The 14479-nt window shown below is 43.5% G+C and overlaps 1 protein-coding gene across 2 annotated transcripts in view; it reads left to right on the forward strand.

The window, feature by feature from the left end:
• Positions 1-2806: 2806 nt before the first annotated feature.
• Positions 2807-14479, forward strand: part of kcnc4 (potassium voltage-gated channel, Shaw-related subfamily, member 4) — a 51964-nt gene continuing 40291 nt past the window's right edge. For both annotated transcript variants that reach the window (XR_009709731.1, XM_061257102.1), the window contains exon 1: positions 2807-4295. Coding sequence is in view for 1 of the 2 variants with exons in the window: in XM_061257102.1 (XP_061113086.1) it covers positions 3702-4295 (594 nt within the window). In the remaining variant the exon portion in view is untranslated. The remainder of the gene's footprint in view (positions 4296-14479) is intronic.

Genomic DNA, 14479 nt, shown 5'->3' on the forward strand with positions numbered 1-14479 from the left:
TGTATAAACACAGTCGGTGCCTTCTTACTCAATGCAAAGCTAGTACTTATTATTCTATAACCATTGCGGGCGCCATGCTGACACATATTCTGTGCAGCTGCAGACCTGGAAATAGCCATATTTTCTTTAGATTCTTGATGATCTACAGGCTAAAAATGTGGAAGACAATGAAGACACTGCATTTTCCAGTGCAGCTTGTTAACTTACATTATAGTTTTATAGGGTATTACTCATACAATCAAATAAAATATACACTCAGTGAGCACTTTATTATGTTTTTTTTTTTTTTACTTCTACTGCTGCAGCCTATTCACTTAGAGTTATGATGCGTTATGTTCAGAGATGCTCTTCTGCATACCACTGTTGTAATGTGTGGTTATTTGCATTACTGTCACCTTCCTGTCAGCTTTGACCAGTCTGGCCATTCTCCTCCACTGGATTAATATTATATATTTTTTGCACCATTCTTTCCAAACTAGTGTGTGTGTGTGAAAATCCCAGGAGATCAGCAGTTTCTGATATACTCAAACCACCCTGTCTGCCACCAACAATCATTCCACAGTCACAGTCACTAAGATCACATTTGTGCCCCACTCTGATGGTTGATGTGAACATTAAGTGAAGCCCCTGGGCCGTATATACATGGCTGTATGCGCTGCACTGCCGCCACACAATTGGCTGATTAGATAATCGCATGAATAAGTAGGTATAATAAAGTAAAAATGTTTCTAATAAGGTGCTCGGTGAGTGTATGTGAAGGTATCAAGTTACGAAATAATCAAGTGAAGATATCAGGCATATCAGGATATCAGGCTGTCCTCTCTCTTCGGAAGAGTTTCTGGGAAAGTATGGTTTGTCCTCCCCACACGCCCTTATTCTGATCAATTCGGGAAACCTACTCTAAACAGGCTCTAACAAGTATTAACACGGGCAGCAGCGTTTGTCTCTTGAAAGCATAATGGCGCTGAACAATTTTTGATAATTTGGTTACATTCTTTTGTCAGAAAGAATGTCATAGCTGCAAATAGCTATGCATTTTCTTTCGTAATCAAACGAATCGCGCCAAATATAACACATGTGATAAGTGTTTCTGTTAAAGTGAGATTACTCGCCTTTGAACACCTTGCTGTCTGCTCTGTTATATTCAGCGTCGATTGATTGCAGTTATTCGTCGGGTTAACAAAGCCAGAGAAGCTGTGTTTCGGTGACAATGCCCAACACAGCACACCAGTTGCTGATGGATTTTATGTGAAGCCGTTTTTTTTTCTCCTCTCAGGAATAAGGCTATGCTCTTTAAACCGAACAAAAAATATATTGCACATCAATAACGTAGTAGGAATTGGATCTGAGAGACTGAAATATTTTGGAATAATTTATTTCTGCATCAGTTTTCCAGCCAATGGGGAACTGGTACAGGGATGCTTTTCCTATTTCAAACGCGTATGATGACCCTTTGATGAGACTGAGACGGAAAAGAAAGAGTTCATTTCATTTCTGTTGCACAAAATATCCCTCTGGATTGTGTCGTATGATTATGGGGAGGGAAGATACTTGAAGTGAAGCAACAGATCCTTCGGTGAAAAACAACCTCGCGCGTACATCAACCCATCAGTCAGTGCTGCCTTTTAGCTCAAAGAGGCAATAGATGGAATGCTGGAAGCAGGGATAAAGAAGAACAGCATAGGCTACGCATTTCTGCTTTTTACTCCACGTCTCTTTGAAACTATATTCCCTTTGGCTAAATGGATTCTGCCATCATTTACTCAAACCACCCTGTCTGCCACCAACAATCATTCCACAGTCACAGTCACTAAGATCACATTTGTGCCCCACTCTGATGGTTGATGTGAACATTAAGTGAAGCCCCTGGGCCGTATATACATGGCTGTATGCTCTGCACTGCCGCCACACAATTGGCTGATTAGATAATCGCATGAATAAGTAGGTATAATAAAGTAAAAATGTTCCTAATAAGGTGCTCGGTGAGTGTATGTGAAGGTATCAAGTTACGAAATAATCAAGTGAAGATATCAGGCATATCAGGATATCAGGCTGTCCTCTCTCTTCGGAAGAGTTTCTGGGAAAGTATGGTTTGTCCTCCCCACACGCCCTTATTCTGATCAATTCGGGAAACCTACTCTAAACAGGCTCTAACAAGTATTAACACGGGCAGCAGCGTTTGTCTCTTGAAAGCATAATGGCGCTGAACAATTTTTGATAATTTGGTTACATTCTTTTGTCAGAAAGAATGTCATAGCTGCAAATAGCTACGCATTTTCTTTCGTAATCAAACGAATCGCGCCAAATATAACACATGTGATAAGTGTTTCTGTTAAAGTGAGATTAATCGCCTTTGAACACCTTGCTGTCTGCTCTGTTATATTCAGCGTCGATTGATTGCAGTTATTCGTCGGGTTAACAAAGCCAGAGAAGCTGTGTTTCGGTGACAATGCCCAACACAGCACACCAGTTGCTGATGGATTTTATGTGAAGCCGTTTTTTTTTCTCCTCTCAGGAATAAGGCTATGCTCTTTAAACCGAACAAAAAATATATTGCACATCAATAACGTAGTAGGAATTGGATCTGAGAGACTGAAATATTTTGGAATAATTTATTTCTGCATCAGTTTTCCAGCCAATGGGGAACTGGTACAGGGATGCTTTTCCTATTTCAAACGCGTATGATGACCCTTTGATGAGACTGAGACGGAAAAGAAAGAGTTAATTTCATTTCTGTTGCACAATCCCTCTGGATTGTGTCGTATGATTATGGGGAGGGAAGATACTTGAAGTGAAGCAACAGATCCTTCGGTGAAAAACAACCTCGCGCGTACATCAACCCATCAGTCAGTGCTGCCTTTTAGCTCAAAGAGGCAATAGATGGAATGCTGGAAGCAGGGATAAAGAAGAACAGCATAGGCTACGCATTTGTGCTTTTTACTCCACGTCTCTTTGAAACTATATTCCCTTTGGCTAAATGGATTCTGCCATCATTCCGTTCAATGACGACGGTGACTTTAGTTAACGGGCGTGAGACATAATTTACTTTATTTGTGAATTGACCGAAAAGACCGAAAAAATTACGTACTTGTTTACAAATGCATGTTTACTCGGGGATTGCAAAAGACTCCGTTCTTATTTGATCATATCCGAAAACTACTGATACTTAAGATTGCAAAGTGTTGTGGACGAAAGGACCTGGCGTAGCTACCAACTAGAAGTAACTTGAATACACAAATGCTGTTGCTTCATTTGGGACGATAAGCAAATTATGGCCTACGTTCCGCTGGATATTTTTATGTTCGGTTTAATATTGCTGACATTTTGACATTCTTGTCGACTTTTCGAAAAACAGCGGAATTAGCAACGTGTTCAATTTGCAGTTGAAATAGTGGCCACATCGGATTATTTTTGTATCGCTTTTTTATTCCAGATTATATATGTCACTTGTGAGGTGAATTTTAATTTCAATATCAGCCTATGGTTATAACCTGTGGTTATGTTGCCTATTTAAAACTCTATTTCTATTAGGACTGAAAGGACACGTGATTCGGATCATAGCAACCCATTAAATTGAGAACTGACCTTTGTCCCACCTTTCTTAGCGAAATCACTGTGGATTTAGAAGCAAAAAGGATTGTACTCAAGTAAAACTATAAAGAAAAGGGTGTTTTCAAAGGTCAGTCTTTCCGTCAAAATCTATGATCAGCTCGGTGTGTGTTTCGAGTTTCCGTGGGCGCAAGTCTGGCAACAAACCTCCGTCTAAAACATGTCTGAAGGAACAGATGACCAGGGGGGAAGACTCGGACAAAATAGTCATCAACGTCGGTGGCACGCGACACGAAACCTACAAGAGCACTCTTAGGACCCTCCCGCGTACCCGCTTGGCCTGGCTTGCCGATCCCGACCCCCAGGAAAACTCGGATGCGGACACCGGGAAGGTCCCAACGAGCGAGTTATTTTTCGACCGTCACCCGGGCATATTCGCCTACGTATTGAACTATTACCGGACTGGCAAGCTCCATTGCCCGGCCGATGTTTGCGGGCCCTTGTTCGAGGAGGAGCTGGCGTTTTGGGGCATAGATGAAACGGACGTGGAGCCTTGCTGCTGGATGACATACCGCCAGCACAGGGATGCAGAAGAAGCACTCGATATATTCGAACCTCCAGACCCGGACGACACCGAAGACGACAAGGAATTGCCCAGCCAGGACAGGTCACGGAGCTGCTGCGAAGTTTGGCAACCAAAGATATGGGCACTTTTTGAGGATCCATACTCATCGAGGGCTGCCAGGGTAGGTATTCCTTTTGTCAGTTGGGATTGGCAAGGAATGTTTGTGTATACACGCGAGGGAAAGCACGCAACAGGTGCTTTGGCTTTTCTTGCGAAATACTGGCATCCTGTGGAGTTTCCTAACTGATTAATGTGTTTTTCATACTGTAATGCAAATGTCGTACATTTTATTATGGTATTTTAAATGTAATATCCGTTATGGCTGAGTAGTTTGTGCTTATAGGCATGTAGGGAGAGGCGCAGACGAGTCACATTCCCATTTGGGTTACCATTGGAAACAACGCAGGCGTGCTAAAAGTGGTTTATCATTAAAATTAGTTATTGATCACGACAATGGCGTTGCTTTTCGTCAGCATGTGTATTTAAAATAATTCTACACAATTAGCCTATTCGATAAGATTAAATATGCATAAATCGTGCTATTATCTAAGTTCCATTAGCTATTTCTAATGAAGCCTATAGGCTACGAAAGAGATTGATGCAATACTGTTTAGGCTACCTGGTGAGAGATGAATGAACACGACTGCGCTCCTCTCGGCATAACCGACGAATATAGTTTCCATTCAGAAACGGTTTCTTCGCCATTAACAAAAACGTACGTTTTTGTAATCGACTCCGCACAGTGACAGTCGGCCACCATTGTCACTAATTAACGTGCAGAGAATTGAATCCGTTAATTTAACCTTTCAATGCTAAACTGCATAATGTTTTTATGCTTCTATTTTTTTTCTCTTGTTTGGTGGTCATTTGTATCGTTTAAGCTGCAACAACAGCAAACGAGCCCCTGACTGGAATATGTCCGTGGCTCTTGCTGTATTTATTTAGATTGTTAAAGTATGCTTTCAGGTAGGCTACCTCGCAACGGCAGACATTTTTGGTGCCAGTATGCATTACAAACCACAGGGGAGTCAAGATGGAAGGATTCTTTCATTGTGTATAAAAACGAGCGAAAATGGTCCGTTCAGTTGTGCCATTCTGTCAGGCCGAATTTAAGGAAATTGACCTGTTGAGAACTGTGGTCGGTTTTCACCACGAGCAATTTGTGTGCATGTATGTGCCGTCCTGTATTTGTGTATGCAGGAGCGTTTTGCGTGAGAGTCAGTTTGTGTGTGTAGCGTGCATGTGTGTGTAAGGGGAATTGATTCCCAGTGCAGAGCAGGGGGATGTGTGTGTTTCTGTGGAGAATGAACGTGTTCTCTGAAGTGAATCTGTGGAGTAGCTTTATTTCAGCTCTAGCTAATCAGAGCTCAGTTCTACAGTGGCTTGCTGTACTGAGAACAGCTGTGGAGACTGGTACCTGTGTAAGCTGTTGGAAGGCAGGTCTTTTCAAAGCAAACTGGGAGGAGAATGGGAGAAGCACTACCTGTAACTAAATACACACCGCAGACAGAGACCTTTAAAAAGAGCATGAGCACAGAGCCTATGGCAGTCAGGCTGGAGTGCACTGAGCCTCACCTGTTGCTGGATGCTGTTATAATGCTACCTCAGAGGGGGAATATTTCAAGCATCATTGCTGTTCATCTCCGACGACTCGTAACTCGCATTGAAATGAAATCTTCTGCTTACATGTCCGTTCTGTTCACAGTCAAGTAAAGGGAGAAATTGTAATTCGGTGGGACTCTGCTATCTTTCTTGCCGACCGCCTTTTCTCGTATTCACCATGTCGGGTCCCCCCTGTGGGACCAGAGTGAGGCAGAGAGGCGTTGAATTGCACAGGAACAGAAAGCTGTGTTTGGGTGACGTTGATACATGTGTCGTCTCTCTCCAGCATCTGTCAGTGGGAAACCATTAACTGGATTTAAGACCAGCTTTGGCAACTCCTTGCGCTTAGAATCACCAGGACAAATTAAGAGAATTTATGGCACAATATATTTTTGCTAGGAGGATTTTTATTGCCAGTTTGTGATTTTGATGATACATTTCCCCACCATTCAATCAAAAATCTGTGTGTGATGTGTGGTCTTGAGTGTGTCCGATCTGATTTCCCACGCTCCTTATGTGTCCATGGGAAGCCCAAGGTACTTTTGCTCCCTCAGTGATGACTGGAAGGCAGCTGCTTTTAAGCTTTTAACTGTCATTTTTGTAAAAAATGAGTCACTGTGATAAATATGTTGTTTTTGGGCGCTAAATATATGTGTGAAGTTTGAAAAAAAAAGACTGTTGAGTATGAAAAAATTGAAGTTGAAGGATGAAATAATGCAATATGCTTGGAGCCTATTCACTTTGGTATCTTATACATTCAGTGAGCACTTTATTAGGTATTTATTACACTTATTTTGTAGACTTATTGTTCTTCTGCTGCTGTAGCCTATCCACTTAAGAGGTTTAACACATTTATGTTCAGAGCTGCACTGTTGTAATGTGTGCTTATTTGCCACCTTCCTGTCAGCTTTGACCAGTCTGGCCCTTCTCCTCTGACCTCTCTCATTAACAACACATTTTTGCCCACAGAACTGCTGCTCACTGGATGTTTTTTGTTTTTTGCACCATTCTCTGCAAACTCTAGAGACTTTTGTGCCTGAAAATCCCAGGAGACCAGCAGTTTTTGAGAAAATCAAACCACCCTGTCTGGCACCAACAATCATTCCATTCCATGGTCAAAGTGACTTAGATCACATTTCTTCCCCATTCTGACATTTGGCATGAAAAACAGCTGAACCTCTTGATCATGTCTGCATGCTTTTATGTCTTTAGTTGCTGCCACATGATTGGCTGATTAAATATTTGCATTAACAAGCTGGTGTACAGGTCTACCTAATAAAGTGCTCAGTAGGGCTGCAGAATAAACTGTATATTTATCGTCATCGAGATATGAACATGTAATATAAACACATCGCAAAAGATGGCTTGAACTGGGATGAATAGTATTTATTTAAATTCTGTTCTGTTCAATTGATTGGCTGTTCATGTGCAATTTGTTCAATAAAAGCATGTTGGAAATAATGTATCTAATTTGCTTTATTGAGTGGGCTTAGGCTATTCATTGTCTGGGGTCTATGTTAGCTGTGCGCCTAAAGCAGAAAGACATTAGAACTGTGCACAATTCAATATTTGTTTATTTATCGCAAGTATGGTGCTGCATATAATACTGCATATTACATAATTTCCTCATATCCATGCAGCCCTAGTGCTCAGTGAGTGTATATCTCAAAACCACTCAGAAGGCAGATACATAATTCCAAGGTAACGACTAGCGACAGATTAGCAAACACACTAGTTTAATAACATAGCTACAGATACATTTGATACAAATATATAAAATAAAAATTTGAAGAGGGTATGTACACATCAACTGTTGGCTGAGCTGAACTATTGTTTGGCTGCTGCTGTTTGCACCGGCTGCCTTCAGTCGTCACGGAGGGAAGAACAGTACCATAGGCTCATGGGAAGGGTAGGAGGTGGTGTTTACAGCTGTTGGCAGCTGGAGGACTCCAGGGCCTTGACCTGGCTAGACCAGCTGAGTGCTGAATAAGGGCTGCTAATTGAGTTCATATTAATCAGAGTCACAGGGACCAGTGGCTCCCGGCTCTTCTGTGGCAGTTTGGGCTATTTTGGGTCACATTTGTGGCTAGTGTTTGGGCGTAAGGCCCACTTCCTGCAGTTTGGTTAAGCCTGTTTTCATGGACATTGTTGATGTACAGTGAGTGCTCCATAATTCATTGGATAGTCACACATTTTTTGTTATTTTGGTTCTGTACTCGAGCACTTAAAGTTTGAAAGGATACAATCTGGTTGAAGTGCGGACATATCGGATAGAACCAATGATTGTGACCAGATTTGTACCAGTAGGGGTTGTCAGAAGAGTACCCCATAAAAGAATATGGCAAAAACAGGATGTTGCTGTAAATTAGCAAATGTTCTCTGTCAACCTACCCTGTATAAATAAAGATTGAAAAAGAAAGGAAAGGAAAATGCTGTCCATTAAGGCTTTTATATACTTGTATCCCTCTGTAATGGTGTAGAGGGTAACCTCCTTGGTTATCCGATCAGCTGTATATGGCAGTGGGACATACAGTATGTGGGCAGCACGGATGGTGCAGTGGGTAGCACTGCCGCCTCACAGCAAGGAGGTGCTGGGTTCGAATCCCCATCGGCCGGGGCCTCTCTGCGTGGAGTTAGCATGTTCTCCCCGTGTCTGCGAGGGTTTCCTCCGGGTACTCCGCTTTCCTCCCACAGTCCAAAGACATGCAGGTTAGGCGGATTGGAGAGTCTGGATTGCCCATGGGTATGAGTGTGTGAGTGAATGGTGTGAGTGAATGGTGTGTGTGCCCTGCGATGGACTGGCGACCTGTCCAGGGTGTATTCCTGCCTTTCACCCAATGTATGCTGGGATGGGCTCCAGCCCCCCTGCGACCCTGTTCAGGATAAGCGGGTTAAGATAATGGATGGATGGATGGACATACAGTATGTGAACAGCTACAGCCATGTGAAGCTAAAACATTATAATCTTATGTCTTGTAATTTCTTTTTCTGTTTTAATTTCCTGTAAAACATACTGTATATTTGTAAAAAAGAAAAACTATCCAGAAACATAGCTGCAAGCAGCAATTCCCGGGGTCCAAGCAGCATAATCAATAGAGTCTCTATGATGGCGGACACCAACTTCACATATACTGTATGCATACCAATGGAGAAGATGGAACATGCCATCAACTTAGGGACCTGTCTGATACAGAAGTAATTTTTAGTGAATTTTAAAATATTTTTTTAGGGCTAGAGTGTTGATCTAACTGTCAATGCACATACCAACTTTCATAACTTTATGTGACAGTTTTTGATTTTGTACCATTATTGTGATTAGCCTGTAAATTCTTTGGATCATTTTTTGGCATCAGGAAATAAATACTTTTTAAAGGTATCTGAGATGAGGCAATATATTACATTACATTATTATATTATTTTGTGCAAATTGGTAAATTTGTATTGGAGCAGTAGCATTTTAAAGTGTTTAAAAAATTGTTGAAGATCCAATATGTCAGTCTTATATTTTCTAGTGTGCATTGTGAGGAAGGACATTTATTGACATGAGTTCTGTATTGAATTCTGTAAGTCAGATGTCACAGGAGTTGATTTAATAATCAAGATCAATCAGAGGAGCGCCATCATCTCTTACTACAGCTGGTAATGTCTCACCCTCATGGGCATGACTGGGAGGAGGTGATGCAGTGAAAGGCCAAGGAATCAGGGGACATAGCCAGCCTTATTCTGCTCCAGCTGACTCCCAGTGATAGTCAGCTGGTGATATCGCCTTTGCGCAAACCAGCAGCTAAAGGGGCAAAGCCTGCACTTGTGATGATTGGTGATAGTCTAGCAGCTGGGCTACGAAGACACTTTAACAAGATTACTCCAATAAAATTATATAAACCAGCACCAGAAGTTCCAAATTGTATGTTTTGTTACAACATAATTAGTGTTATTGTTCTTGGCTTCCTTCTGAAGATGAGAAAGGAGAACACCTTGTTCCCTTTCTGCCTAAAAAATCAAACAACCTTCACTAATTTCTCTGCGAATCCTTATGTATTTGAGAAGTGGGGGTCCTTTGTAGCTCAGTATGCACAGGGTTGTCTGTATTTGGAATTTGAATCCTCATTGATCTCTGTAACTTGCGATAACGGGGAATCCACAGTGGTGGGACATGCTGTAGTTGGCTTTGCCTCACCAGGAGTTGGGTGGGTTGAATTTGGTTTTCTCTCAACAACTCATCCATTTACCCACAGGCTGACAGCTGTTAGTGTGGAGAGGCTAAGGCTGGACTTGGACACCCTAAACCCATACAACCTCTGGAGGCATAGTTTGGAGTTGCATGCAGGCAGGTTGTCAGAAACTATCCCTTTAACTAACTTACTCTATAGAGCACAAATTTACATTTTTAATTTAGAACTGTAGTGTACTTCCCGGGGTGATATACTTATTTGTCGTTTTTTGCTGAGTATATTTGCGACCATACTTTTCAGAAGTAAATGGAATTTTGGTCCTATAAACATTATGCACAGCTTCAACTTGAAACTGAGCTGCTGTTTTGCAGACTCTTTCCATTAAGAACAGCAATAACACACAAGCATGGTCTCACAAGGGCAGAACCACACTTCCACAGTACAGTTAGAAAACAGTATGGAGGATACTGCCCATCACGTACTAATAGCCACTCAGCAGTAGGAAGTATGCTCAGTAGACAGTTAGGACACAGTAGTTTACAGGCTGATTTGTGCATGACCCTGGTCTACATTCTGTTCACTCTTCTGTGCGTAGGCTGGTCTGAGCCGCGGGATCTTCTGTGGGCATTAGTGATGAGCCTGTCAGAATTAGCAGCTTGAGCAATATGTTACCTGAGTGATCCTTGTTTAAGCATCCCCGGCATAATTATCGCATTAAATTCCTGCCCTTACCGCCATTAATCACCTTTGTGCTAATTAGCGAAGAGAGAATTGCTAGCGAGAGGGCCTGGCACTGAAGGCTAGACTCTGGAACAAGATGCAGACATTGGAAAGGACAGACAGTGAAGGGGGGAGGGGGGGGGGTAGCCTCAGGTCTCAACATGTTTCTATTGGACAATTCATCATGTGTGCTCATGACATCAGACCTACAACAGCCAGCAGAAAACCTCCACCTACAGGAGCTGTTAGCTTCAAATTCACAAATGAAATATAATGTTGCATTTCCACAATTCTTGTGGCAAAGATGCTGTCGAACAGAAAAAGGGGACTGCATGTTTTAAATATTTAAATTATTGAAAACCTTTTCTGTGCCTACGCAATGCACTGCAATGTTTGTGATTTGTGAAAACCACCAATACCATACCTATATCTATGTAATAATTATGGATGCACAATGTGGAAATTCCTGTATGGATAGCTGATATTTGTTTGCTCATATTCCTTGATGCTGATACTAATACCTCCGTTTTTCCATTACATCACAAATCCAGACTGTAACCAAGTTTGAGGTGTAGCCTCCCCACTGAAGTGAGAAGCATCTGTATATACCCATCTCAAACAAAAGCCAATCTCGAAGAAACACTGTGGCTTGTCTGCATTGTGACCAATTAAATGATCAGACTAAGATTTTCTGTTAAATTACAAATGTACTGTACATCAAATGCATGCCCTCTCTGGTTGCGTCATCATCATCTCAACCCATTATATCAACCATAATATTAGCATCAGTTTATTTATTATATAGTTGTTCAAATGCAGTTTCAGTCAAGATTGATTTGTAAATTTACAATTGAGAAACAACAGCGTTGTTGAGATGCATGCCACAGGTTAAATGGAGTGCAATGTGCGCTCTTGGATTTGTTTTTACCTGTATGAGGGTCAGTTCTAGCTCTGATCTGTCCTAGTGTGCCCCTGGGCGAGTGATGGCTGCTGCCGTATTGGGAAGAGTGACCTTTCTGCCTGATCGTCTCCCTCCCAGTCCTCTATAACCAGATTGACCTTCATGTTGCTGCTGTAACGCTCAGGCAGAAGAGGCTTAGCCTGGAGCCACAGGCAAAGAGGTGATACTGTTTGCTGTGCAAGTCAGGCCAAACCAGATTAGACTGGTTACAGTAGGTCAGAGAAGCAGTCAGGTACTAACCCTGGCATCTTTACTAAAACAAAATCTGACCTGTTCACCACCATTGTCTCGGGGGTAGTGTGTTTACAGGAGATATTTCATTATTCATTTCATTAATGGCATTTGGCAGACACTCTGATCCAGAACGATGTACAGTTGGTTAGACTAAGCAGGAGACAAACCTCCCCTGGAGCAATGCAGGGCTCAAGGGCCCAACAGCTGTGCGGATCTTATTGTGGCTACACCGGGGATCGAACCACCGACCTTGCGGGTCCCAGTCCCACAACTGTTATGTTTGTACATTTCCCATCGGTTGAATTCAATTTCCGAAGAGTGAAAAATTCCAGAGTTTACAATTATACAGTGCAGTCCGCAAGTATTTGGACAGTGGTACAATTTCTGCTCTTTTGGCTCTGTACTCCAGCACATTGGATTTGAAATTTGACCAGAAAAATGTATTTTGCTGCCTTCCGGAATGTTCCTTTTGGACTGTAAAGTAGTAATTGATCTCCAAGAACAGCCAGTTGAGGCCAGTTGGGAGCCGTCCTTCTGGTGTGAGGCAATCGTCTACATCAGGCATCCTGTCACTGGATTTGGATTCAAGGGCCAGAGTTCATGGTCCCTGACTCAGGGGCTGGGGAAGCTGCTCTTTATTATGTTGGGCTAATGAGGGGCTGTAATTAACAACCGCCCCCCTCACTGTGCCCTTCCCCCCCTCTAGGCCCATCCCTTCCTTTTCCACTTTCTCCCCCCTTACAGACTCTGATGTTTCTCAACTCCTGCTGTGCCACCGCCCTACAACCTGTGCCCTTGACCCTATCCCCTCTTCTCTTCTCCAAACTATCACACCTGACATTCTCCCATTTGTCACCTCCCTTGTCAACTCCTCCCTGTCTTCCGGCTGTTTTCCGGCATCCTCCAAGAGGGCCCACATCACTCCGCTGCTAAAAAAGCCTACCCTGGATCCCTCCATCATCCAGAACTACCGCCCGGTATCTCTTCTTCCTTTCCTTTCTAAAACTATAGAACGAGCCGCTTCTACTCAACTTTCTTCCTTCTTTTCTAACAACAACCTGCTAGACCCCCATCAGTCTGGCTTCAGATCGGGCCACTCGACAGAGACTGCGCTCCTCTCTGTCAGTGAGTCACTTCATGCCGCACGAGCAGCCTCCCTCTCCTCTGTCCTCATTCTTCTAGATCTCTCTGCTGCCTTCGACACTGTGGATCACTCCATCCTCCTGTCTGCCCTGTCAGCAACGGGCATCTGTGGCACAGCCCTGGACTGGATTGAGTCCTACCTCTCTGGTCGCTCCTTCCAGGTTGCCTGGGCTGGTTCGGTATCGACACCTCGGCCCCTCGCCACAGGAGTTCCCCAGGGCTCAGTCCTTGGCCCGCTTCTTTTTTCTCTCTACACTCGCTCCCTTGGCCCTGTGATCACTGCACATGGGCTATCCTACCACTGCTATGCGGACGATACCCAACTCTTCGTCTCGTTCCCGCCGTCTGATACGCAGGTTTCAGCCCGTATCTCTGCTTGCCTGAGGGACATCCAGAGCTGGATGGACAACCACCATCTAAAGCTCAACCCAGGTAAAACTGAAATGATATTCATCCCTGCTAATACCTCTCCCCATCTGGATCTCTCCATTTCCCTCGGGGATACCACACTCACACCGTCACCCAGTGCAAGGAACCTCGGCGTGGTGATGGACAGCAGACTGTCCCTTTCCGAGAACATTGCGGCGGTGACCCGGTCTTGCAGGTTCTTCCTATACAACATACGGAGAATCCGCCCCTTTCTCACCCCCTACTCGACCCAGCTCCTGGTCCAAGCGATGGTTCTGTCCCGCCTGGACTACTGCAATTCCCTCTTGGCTGGCCTCCCAGCGTCTGCCATCAGACCCCTCCAACTCATCCAGAATGCAGCAGCTCGTCTGGTCTTCAACCTTCCCAAATACTCACACGTCACCCCCCTGCTTACTTCCCTCCACTGGCTGCCTGTCATGGCTCGCATCAAATTCAAAACATTGGTGCTAGCCTTCCAAGCAGTTAAAGGGTCTTCCCCAGCTTATCTGCAAAAAATCATCAGACCCTACACCCCTGCCAGACCACTTCGTTCAGCCTCCACAGGCCGCTTGGCACCTCCCCCTCTCAGAACCTCCACCTCACGCTCACGACTACTGTCTGTTCTGGCTCCACGGTGGTGGAACGAACTCCCCGTTGAGGTCAGAACTATAGAATCCCTCCCCACCTTCAAGCGCAAGCTGAAGACACACCTCTTCAAACAGCACCTCTCCCCATCCCTCCCTACCTCCCTGTGAACCTTAATTGTTGTCTCTGTGACTTGTGTATCAGTATTTTAGTTGGCTAGGTAAGCAGTGTTTGGATAGTTAACTTTGGTGACTTTTGCTCTGTTTGTTTGTTCAAAAAAAAAAAAAAAAAAAAAAAAAAAAAAAGGCCCTTGTCCTTATCTTTGTTGTACAGGTAGCAGTTGAAATTGTACTTACCTCTAGGGTCTTTCAGCGAACTTATCCCTGGTTATGGGTATGCACTTTGTTGTACGTCGCTCTGGATAAGAGCGTCTGCCAAATGCCAATAATGTAATGTAATGTAATGTAAAATGGATTCATT

The sequence above is a fragment of the Conger conger genome, chromosome 10, assembly GCF_963514075.1.
Source record: "Conger conger chromosome 10, fConCon1.1, whole genome shotgun sequence".
Lineage (NCBI taxonomy): Eukaryota > Metazoa > Chordata > Actinopteri > Anguilliformes > Congridae > Conger > Conger conger.